At 52.3% G+C, this 10,257-nt stretch overlaps 1 protein-coding gene across 1 annotated transcript; it reads left to right on the top strand.

Annotated features, from left to right (window-relative positions):
• The first annotated feature begins 2,539 nt into the window (after positions 1-2,539).
• On the top strand, positions 2,540-10,171 carry ATP6AP1 (ATPase H+ transporting accessory protein 1). The gene is made up of 10 exons (XM_028522933.2): positions 2,540-2,744; positions 3,002-3,128; positions 5,498-5,572; positions 5,850-6,043; positions 6,544-6,584; positions 7,408-7,493; positions 7,921-8,159; positions 8,757-8,804; positions 8,891-9,125; positions 9,312-10,171. Exons 1-10 carry the CDS (start codon positions 2,599-2,601, stop codon positions 9,519-9,521), a joined length of 1,401 nt encoding a protein of 466 aa, XP_028378734.1. The 5' UTR covers positions 2,540-2,598; the 3' UTR covers positions 9,522-10,171.
• The last annotated feature ends 86 nt before the right edge of the window (positions 10,172-10,257 follow it).

Below are 10,257 nucleotides of genomic sequence, written 5' to 3'. Positions count from 1 at the left end.
CTATCATTGCTTTATCACACACCTATCTCTGTACCAACACTTCTCTTCATTTTATTTTTGGTGCATTCCAAACTAAGCTACAGATATCAGTTCACTTCCTCCCAAGTAAATCAGTGTACATATCCTTAATGAGAGTTCAATATTTGGCTGTAGTTATCAGGGTTTTTGTTTGTTTCTACTGGTCACCAATCTGAGAAAAAAAAAAGGCACAGAAAAAGGTGAAAGTCTCCCAATTCATTTGAGGCAGTGTCTCTCATCTTCTGACTTTAGCTGTCACTCGGTCTCTTTCCTCTCTTTAAGGTAAATATTGAGAAAGAACAATTGTATACCATGCCTGCATTTCCTCACACTGCTGTCACTCTTACCAAAGTCTCCAGTTATTGCTGAATCCAAGGAAGAGTTTTCTGTTCTCATCTTACCTGTTTCCTGGCAGCAGTTGACACTGACTTTGTTAATCATGGTGTCCTTGAAACCAAGCTTCTCCCTGGTTCTCCCCTCCTCTTTGGCACTCCTTCAATTTCTCTTCCGGACCCTCTTCCTCCCTGACCATTATAACTGCTGGTGTTCCTCTGGATGTTATCCTGGGCCCTCTTGTCTCCCTACACAGGGTCCATCTGCAGGAAAAAGAAACCACTTTTACAATTTTTTTCATAGAACAGAGTTTATTACTCATAGAACACTTTAGTGCTGGTTACCTTGCACATGTAGCAGAGTTGTACCCACAGGAGAGGAACCCTGAAATTATGACACTGGCAGCTCTGTAGCATTTCTGGCACATCTGCCATCCAAGATACACACACACACACACACACACACATCTTTACTCGGGAATTAAACAAATCCTCCATAGGGAGGGGGAAACTATTTTCAGGTTTATTACCCTAAATGTAAGCTAAAAGCAAGTATCTAGAAAGAAGAAGGAAATTTTTAATGATCTTAGAATGTCTCCAGGAAGAGAGACATATGCTTATCAGTTTTCTTTGTTCAGAAGACCACAACTGTGCAGGAATGCCAAGAAATACAGGGGAAATGGTCTCCCAACACACAGTAATTTAAGTACAGGATGTTTAATGTAAAAATTATTAAGCCCTGGCTGGTGTGGTTCAGCTGGTTGGAGCATCATCCCATGCACTGAAAGATCATGGATTTGATTCCTGGTCAGAGAACATACCTAGGTTAGGGGTTCAGTCTCTGGTCAAGGCGTGTATCGGAGGCAGCTGATTGAGGTTTCTCTCTCTCCTTCCTATCTCTCTAAGGTCAAGAAATACTTTTTTAAAGGTATCTTAAAATAAAAATTATTAAGCAATAATAGGAGAGTAACTTTAAAGGTACACAGCAAACTCTAAAGAGATTATATCCAAGGAAGGACAAGCTTCCTTGGAAGGGTGGGCTCTCATTAAAAGATGTAGTTTCAGCCCTCTGGATGGTACAGAAGTTCACTGGGTTGCCCAGGCCAGAGTTGATTCACAGTTACCAGAACTGCAGGAACAATTCTTGCAGTTGGAGACCAAGCAACTGTGGCTGATGGGTGTGCACACAGACAGTTGGCCATGCAGAGGAACTTGGGGCACCACTGCAGGCACTGCTAGAACCGGGAGCTGGAGAGGCCCTCTTCTTCAGGAACTCAGCACACTTGTGTACAATCTGAGCCAGAGTGGCTCTGGGCAGCCAGCCCCACAGGACCTCCTGCAGGTGTACTTCCAGGGCTAAGGGCTGAGGAGACAGATGGTGCGGGAAGCAGAGACCTGAGCTGGGGTGCAGACTTGAGTTTTCTGGGGCTCTCGTACACACTGCTGCTGTGTGAGTTGAAAGCTGGAGAAAATATTGTGAAAGCTATGACTTGCAGGCATTTGGCACTGGAGAAAATCATGCGGGCTGAGCAGGAAGGAGAGCATCTTCTTTTCCAATGCTATTTATTCACTATCCTCTACAGACAAAGCTTGCGTCACTCCACTTGTGCAGCAGTGAAGTTTGAAAGTATATAGTTTCCGCTTTCCAGCAACTTTGGAACTCCTGTACACAAAGATCATTCCAACAATTCTTCTACATAGAAACTTTGCACTTGAAGGAAGTATTTTACGGTTTCTAGTTGGCACATCTGAATTGCCAGCATCACTCTTCTCGCGCAACTCAGGAAGAGCTAGATGAAGAGATGCATAGGGCAAAATATGGAGAACGGGTACGGCGCTTCCATGCCCTCTCCAGGCGTTCCACTCTTTAAATTTTAAGCAGAAAAATTAAAACATGGGCGAAGTCGTGGGTGTGGAGACCTGTGGAGCGGAAGCTCTCCCTGGCCCCCTGCTAGCTTCGCCCCACCAGTCCCGTAGGTGCCAGCAGCCTTCCACAGGGTGGCGTTGGAAGCAGACTGAGCTCGACCTGTCCCCTTTCCTACACGGAGCGTGCGCACCTGAAGACACGTATGGCCAATCAGTGAAGAGGAGCGGCTGTGAGTGGCATGAGCTTTATTCAATCTTCTGTGGCCCTGGCCCCAGGCCTGCACTTCGGCCAATGGTGGTGCGGGGCGGAGCTCGGGCGGGGGCGGCGGTCACCTGATCTGTGGCAGCAGTGGAGGACGAGGCTGTAGAGCCTGAAGCTGTGATGGCGGCGACAGTGGCGGTTTGCGTGCGGGAGGGGACGAGGCGGGCCCCGGCTTTCTGGCAAATGAGGTTGTTGGCACTGTTGCTGGTGGTGGCGGCGACAGCGACGGAGCAGCAGGTGCCGCTGGTGCTGTGGTCGAGTGACCGGTGAGCGGAATGGTGGGCTGGGGTGGGCTGGGGTGGGCTGTGCTGCGCACCGTGGGGGCTAGGGTACCCTCGTCCGACTCTTGGCTGTGCTCAGCGAGAAGCTCCGAGGCCCAGAGGGGACTGTCCCTTTCTCGACGGCCGATAGCCAGTCGGCCGGGTCAGAGTTCCCAGACCCACGCATCAAGGTGGGAGCTCACGGGCTTTGAATCTCAAGCCATGCACTCTCACTTGACAGCACCTCTTCTGTCCACTGGCAGGGACTTGTGGGCTCCTGCGACCGACACCCATGAGGGCCACATCACCAGCGACTTGCAGCTCTCTACTTACTTAGACCCCGCCCTGGAGCTGGGCCCTCGAAATGTGCTGTTGTTCCTGCAGGACAAGGTGCGCTGCCCCAGCTCTCTCTCCCTCTGTCATCAGGTGGCAGGCAGGCCCCCCCCGCGCCTCCCGCCCCCAGGATAGTGAAGCCCATTCCCCAAGGGAAACTTAAGTGACCTTGTCCCAACAGCAGGGAGGTGTGGCTCCTCTCTGGGGAAGGCCTGCAAAAGAAGCTTCAATGGGAATAGTGGGGGCCCAGAAATTGCATCAACTTGATTGGGGGAAGCAAGTGGTCAGAGGCCAGATGCCTACAGAGTACCATGCACTTATCTGACCTACTCTACACGGTGGGGATTATTGAACCTCTTTACAGATGAGGAGACATATGCCCAAGGAGAGGAAGTGACTGGCTCAAGGTCACACAGCTAATGGGTGGCAGAGTTGTGATTCTAATTGTAATGATCATAGTAGAAATTTCAAAATGATCACTTACTGAGTGCTTCCTATGCACTGTGCTAAGCTGATGTCATTATCTTGGTTTTACTGCCAGGGAAACTAAGGCTTGTAGGGGTGAAATGCTTGGTTGGTTTTTGCACAGCAAAATTGGCCCCGGCCTGAGTCTGTCAGATGTCAATCCCCTGCCCCTCCAGTTTGTGCTCATAATCAGCACACTATTTCCCCTCCCATCCATGTCCCTCTGCTCCCAAACCAAGCATTTAGACCGTGGGAAGGTTCTAGGGCAGTGTAAGTTTGGGAAGTTATCGAGCCTGTGCTTGTCCCTTCCTTGTTCCTGGCCTGTATGGCTCATGTCCCTTGTAGTCTTGCTCTGTCACTCTGTGGGCAGGTTGTGGCAGTCACACTTTCCTGTAGTCCTTCCAGAAGGTGGTAAATAATGTAGTCAGACTGGAACTCAGTTCTAGTTCTACTGCTTAACAGTCTTTGGAATCATCTGCGAATGCCAGTTTCTGCGCCTATGAAATGGAAATACCCCCTCATCAGAGGGCTCTGAGGAGCAGTTCTTAATATCCATGTAAGACACCTTGCTGGATCCCTGTCTTATGGCATTCACCCACCGGCCAAATACGAACTGCCTACTATGTACCAGTTATTAAGTGTTGGGGACACCCATGCCCTCACCCTGAGGAAGGTGACCTTCATGTGAGGATGACAAATAAATGCTAAATTCTTATATAATGTCAGTGCTATAGTGTTTACAGAAAAAAGAAGCAGGCTAAGGGGACAAGAGTGACTGACATCCCTGTTTGAGATAAAAGTGATTGGGCAGGGGCTCACTGAGGAGGTGGTGTCTGAGCAGAGACCTAAACAGGGGGAGGGACAGAGCCATGTGGCTGTAGGGGAAAGGCGTTCCTGGCAGAGGGAACAGCAGGTGCAAAGGCCCTGGACAAGGAGTGCTCTTGGTGAGCCCATGGAAGAGCTGGTGTCGCTGGAGTACAGAGAGTGAGAGAAGGGGTAGGAGATGGTGAGCCAGGTAGCCTGGAGATGAGGAGGAATGGGTTGGTTGCAGTTCTAAATGTGGTAGGGAGCCTTGGGTTATTTCAAGCAGGGAGTGGCATAAGGAGATAGTGGCAGTTTCTAGGCTTTCAGAAGGAGAGCCCAGGTGTCCAAACAAGGTCAGGATTCCTGGCCAGGAGGGAAAGGAAGCTGGGCAAGTGTGTATACTAAACAGAATGAGGTTAGGGAAACTGTTTAAGATCGCCTCCAGGCCTAACTGGGAAAATCCAGAAGAAGCTGGGAGTTGGGGTGGAGGGCGGGAGTTGAAGGGCATCTCTAGGTTGCAGAGGAAAAGGGATGGGCGTCGAGGTTACTGTGGTCAGGAAAGCTCAGGAGACTTAAGTGCTTTCTCCAGCATATTCCAAGATCTTCACTTGTCTCTCCGCTTCCACTGAAACCTGGTGGGGTGGGAGACTTCTCACCCTTCTTTAAAAAAAATCTCATCCAGATTGGACATAGGTGGCTATAGCTGTTGCAACTGGTATGCGGGTTCTTCTTTTTTCTGACTTCCCTTTATCAGGGGTGGGGGGCATACAGTAGATGCTTCTAAATGTCCCCTTTAGTCCCTTCCTCTAGCTTCTTTCTTCCCTACCCAGTTCCTGTTGTCTGCAGGCAGGCAGCTGACTCTTACTCCTGAGGTTACCACAAGTCAGCTGCCCACAGATTTCCTCCCAACCCCATGACTGCCTTCCCTGATTTCTAACCCTCCCCCTGCAAGGAGGGTGCTAAAGAAAAGAAAGAACCTTCCATTCTGACCCCAACCCCACCCCTACCTTGCCCTTGCTTGCTCTTTTGACCAAACCAAATCTGACTCTAAATGAGATTTTGCGGGCCCTGCAAACACGCAGGGAAAGTGTCTGCCCCTTGCTCTGGCCCTGGCCCTGGCCCACCTTCTGAGGCCCTCTTCCCTGCTTCCCTACTAGCTGAGCATCGAGGACTTCACGGCATATGGTGGTGTGTTTGGGAACAAGCAGGACAGCACCTTTTCTAACCTGGAGGTAAGAGTCCTCTCCCAGCTACAGATCATGGGGGCTGTTCTGCCCCCCTCCCCGAGCATAATAAGAACTGTTCCCTTAGGGACCAGAGATTCTGGCTTTGTGCGTAGAAAGGCCTGAGTGTTAGGAGTGTGGGATGTTTTCTTTCTGGTCCTGAATGAGACTCCTATGTGGGTGTGGGTGTGGCTTGACAGAGGAGGGCTGCCAGAGTGGTTTGGGGGGCTGGCTCAGGCCCACTACTCCCTTGCTAACTCATCCCCCACCTATGCTCTGTCCCCAGAATGCTCTGGACTTGGCCCCTTCCTCTCTTGTGCTTCCTGCTGTTGACTGGTATGCAGTCAGCACTCTGACCACTTACCTTCAGGAGAAGCTTGGGGCCAGCCCCTTGCACGTGGACCTGGCCACCCTTCGGGAGCTAAAGCTCAATGCTAGCCTCCCAGCTTTGCTGCTCATCCGCTTGCCCTACACAGCCAGGTATGGCCCAGCCTCCAGCCTCGAGGCTCTGGGCTCTGGTAGCACAACTGAGTCAACAACGACAGTCCTCCCATTCAGAACCTTGAAGCCCTTCCACAAGGTGCCCTGTATGGCCAGAAGAGGCCAGAAGGGCCTCCGGCTGGGCTGTGACTCAGGAGTTGGTGCCCTGCACTGAACTAAGCCTCCAGAGACAAGGTGGACATGGGCTCCATCTTACCTAGCCAGGACCCTTTCATGCAGCAGGTGGCAGGGACATGAGTGGGACTGTGAAAGCGGGGGCAAGGGATTCCGGGCAGGGTCCTGAGGTGAGCAAAGATGTAGAGGGAGCGGCGAGCATGGTTCCCAGAGCTCCTAGCTAGAGTGTGCTGGGTGAATGGGGCTAGCAGGGAAGGATGGCAGCGTTGAGTGGAGGACAGGCTAGAGGGGCAGAGAGGATGTGGCCGGGGGTGGTGGAGAGCTCTTTGGGTTGTGGGGGCTCTAACACTCCGTCTTTTCTGTAGCTCGGGTCTAATGGCACCCAGGGAAGTCCTCACAGGCAATGGTAAGTAGGGTCAGGGAGAGTGCATGTTTTCCATCTTCATCCAGCCCTCTGCCTCAGAGAGCTGGTCCACAGCCCCTCAGCCCCTCCTCAACCCCAGAGCGGCTCTCCTGCTTCTTGGAGCAACTGGCAGCTGACCAGGGAAATGCTGGCCCTCACTCATCTTCAGTTGGGCCCTTCCTGGCAGAGATTTCAGGTTGTCTAGGGGTCCTCCATACGGAAGCCTTGGAGCTGATTTCCATTCAGGCAGCATGAATCCTAAAGTTTGGACAACATTTTAAAAAACAGTTCTGAAGACTTTTGTTCTTTTTGCTATAAAGGACAGTCATTCCCGGTGAAAAGGTCATTGGAAACCTTCTAAGGGTGGGTTTGGAGTTTCTTGTATCTTTGTCGTTTTTCTTTCACTTTAGTTAGGGTTTGGCATTAGGGAGTTGACAGCCAAGGCCACAGGTGTCCCAGGGGAGATAGGGGTGGGCAGGATGAGAAGCAGCTGCTATTAGGGATCCTCAATGGAAAGTGAAAACACTAGTTGAAAGTTGAGGGGAGCTGACTCTTCAAGGGTCTCAGTGTCCCACTACAGAGGACATGCCAGTTGCTGGGGGTGGGGGGATTTCACCGTGCAGACATCTGGTGGTTCCCACTTCAGTGAAGTGACCTCATGGTGCTCAATCAAGAAGGGGTGCTAGTGTGGTATGTGGAAGTGCACAACCTTGCCTCTGCTGGCTTCTGCTGTGTGAAGGTCAGATGGTTTCTAACAGGCCATGGGAAGTATTGCTGTGAGCGTCTACGTGTGACCTGGTTTTCTGCTCTCCCCGTTGCCCCACAGATGAGATCATTGGGCAAGTGCTGAGCATGCTCAAGTCTGAAGATGTCCCGTACACAGCGGCCCTCACAGCGGTCCGCCCTTCCAGGGTACGTGCCCTGCTGCAGGGGCTCTGGGAGGTGTGGGCAGAGGCTACATGGTGAGTTGGCCCAGAGGGAGTGTGGCTCCAAGTGGCCTCAGCAGGGGCCAGCTCCTTCCTGGGCCAATGTCTGGCGGATGAACATGAACTGTAAAGTCCTGCTTACTCCTCCCCAGGGCGGCTTTCCATGGGCCCTGTCAGTCTTATGGGCTGGCATGCTCAGACAGTAAGTCCAAGTGTTCCTAAGTTGGGGGGAGGGGGGCTGGGAATGTCACAAAGGCTGAGGGGCCAGCCGGAGGAAGCCTCTGGGAGGAAGGGCCTCTGAGTATGACCGGTGGGACTACAGATGGTGGAGAGAGGGACAGTGAGGGCAGGCAACTTGGTTTGGGGCCTGTTCCCAGGGTCGTTGAGAGAATGCTCGTGGGCTGTTTCTGCAGGTGGCCCGTGATGTAGCCATGGTGGCAGGAGGGCTAGGTCGCCAGCTTCTGCAAAAACAGCCAGTGTCACCTGTGGTCCACGCCCCTGTGAGTTATAATGACACTGCCCCCCGGATCCTGTTCTGGGCCCAGAACTTCTCAGTGAAATATGGGGAACGTTGGGAAGACTTGACCCCCATGACATTTGGGGTCCAGCAACTCAACCTGACCGGCTCCTTCTGGAATGAGTCTGTTGCCAGGTAAGGGCAAAATACCTGTCACTTCAGGTGGGTGTGTGTTCATCATGGGAATGCTGCTGGTGTCACGGGGTGGGGCTATTGGAGGGCCCTCAAAGTGAGTGTTGCTCAGAGTTCTGTTTCCTTGTGCCTTCTAGTCCTTGACTGGAACCTTGGCTGTTAATACTGCCCAGTCACCTGGGAACCTGACGCCTCCCCCTTGAGCAGACTCAAGGAGATTGCACTATGGTGCATACCAGGCCTGAGCAAGTTCTGGGGCTCCCAAACCTTCCCTGTGGGGCGAGAGAGACTGCCCTCACTCCCAAAGCCAAACCCAGGCACCTCAACGACCCCAAGGGGGAGCTGAAAGGAGGAGGGGCAGTGGGTTCAGGGGAGCCAGAGGAAGGAGCCCTCAGTTGGAGGTAGGTGACCTGCATACTAGCTCCTGATCTAGAATGTGACAGGGTCTCAGTTTTCCCATCTGTCAAGTGGGGGCATTACCTCTTCAGGTGGCTATGAGGACCCAGGCAGCTTAGGTAGGAGCAGACTTGAGCACCTTGATCTAAGATGCCCAAGGCCCTTTCAGAGCCTAACAGCTTGCCTCTTACTCTGGTCCTGCAGGCTTTCGCTGACCTATGAACAACTTTTTGGTACCACAGTGACATTCAAGTGAGTCCAAGGAGTGGTTGAAGTGTGGGTGGACTGGTGTGGCTCTGGCTTCCTCAGCAACCTGACACCCCTGTGGCCTCCCTCAGGTTCATTCTGGCAAACCGCTTCTACCCAGTGTCGGCCCGGCACTGGTTTACCATGGAGCACCTTGAAATCCACAGCAATGGCTCTGTAGTCTACTTCAATGCCTCCCAGATCACAGGGCCCAGCATCTACTCCTTCCACTGCCAGTACGTCAGCACTTTTAACAACAAAGGCAGTCTTCTTGTGCCCAGCAGCTCCCAGCCCTCTCTCTGGCATATTACTCTTCAGGACTTCCAGGTAGGGAGCAGAGAGGAGCCCAGGCTGGAGGTAGCAGGATCCTGGTAGAGAGGGGAGGGAGTGGAGGCCTGGTCTTCAGGCTTGGGCTCCCATCCCATGAGATTTGCATTGCCCAGTAACTTGGGAACCTCAACCCTTACTGGGCCTCCCTCTGTGTGGGGCTATGTGGTCTTCTCTGTCCCCCAGATCCAGGCCTTCAACGTGATAGGCGAGCAGTTCTCCTACGCCAGTGACTGTGCCGGCTTCTTCTCCCCGGGCATCTGGATGGGGCTGCTCACCTCCTTATTCATGCTTTTCATCTTCACCTACGGCCTGCACATGATCCTCAGCCTCAAGACCATGGACCGTTTTGATGACCACAAGGGCCCCACCATCACTTTGACCCAGATTGTGTGACCCTGTAACCACTGGGGATTGAGGGTGTGATGGTGTACAGGTTGTCACTTTCTCACCTCAAGGCATGCTGGACTGAAGGAATTCCTTCTCTTCCTACCATAGCATGAACCCCCAGTTCCCCTCAGCCTGTCTTGCTCCTGTTCAACCCTCTGAGGGACTTCCTTGGGGCTGCCCACCCCCATCTCTGTCAACAGGTGTACATATTCTACGTAGATAGTAGACAAATCTCCCAGAGTTGGTGATTGTGAGGGGAGGGGACATAAATTTTAGAGCCCCATCCACCTCCCCTTTTCTCCTTATTTATTTTCATGTCTCCACCATCACCCCTTGCTGTTTATAGTGCTTTTGTGTAGTGAGTGCTCCCTCCCCAGGCTTTATTAGGCTCCCTTCTGCAGCCAGGAGCTGGATGTTCCCTGAGTTGAGGGGTGGAAGTACTTTTTGATTCCCACTTGGATGGTGGTGTTTTTGGTGATGTGCTAACAATAAGCAGTACTCTGGGGCTTATTTCTGTGGCCTGAGAAGGAAGGGACCTCCTTGGCAGGTGGGCTGGGTGTGCTCACTGGTTTTTGGCAGCTCCTGCCAGGAATGCCTAGCAGGAGCCTAGGCACTGTGGGTTTCCTTCCTAATAAAATAAAGATGGGTCGCTATGCTTTGGCCTCTTGTCACTCATTTCTGTGTTGGACAGGAGGGATGCACTTGGCTGAGGGCTTCCTGAGAGCCGCCCAGATGTAGCTGA

Source organism: Phyllostomus discolor, chromosome X, assembly GCF_004126475.2.
Source record: "Phyllostomus discolor isolate MPI-MPIP mPhyDis1 chromosome X, mPhyDis1.pri.v3, whole genome shotgun sequence".
Lineage (NCBI taxonomy): Eukaryota > Metazoa > Chordata > Mammalia > Chiroptera > Phyllostomidae > Phyllostomus > Phyllostomus discolor.
This window is presented reverse-complemented; position numbering and strand designations above follow the sequence as displayed.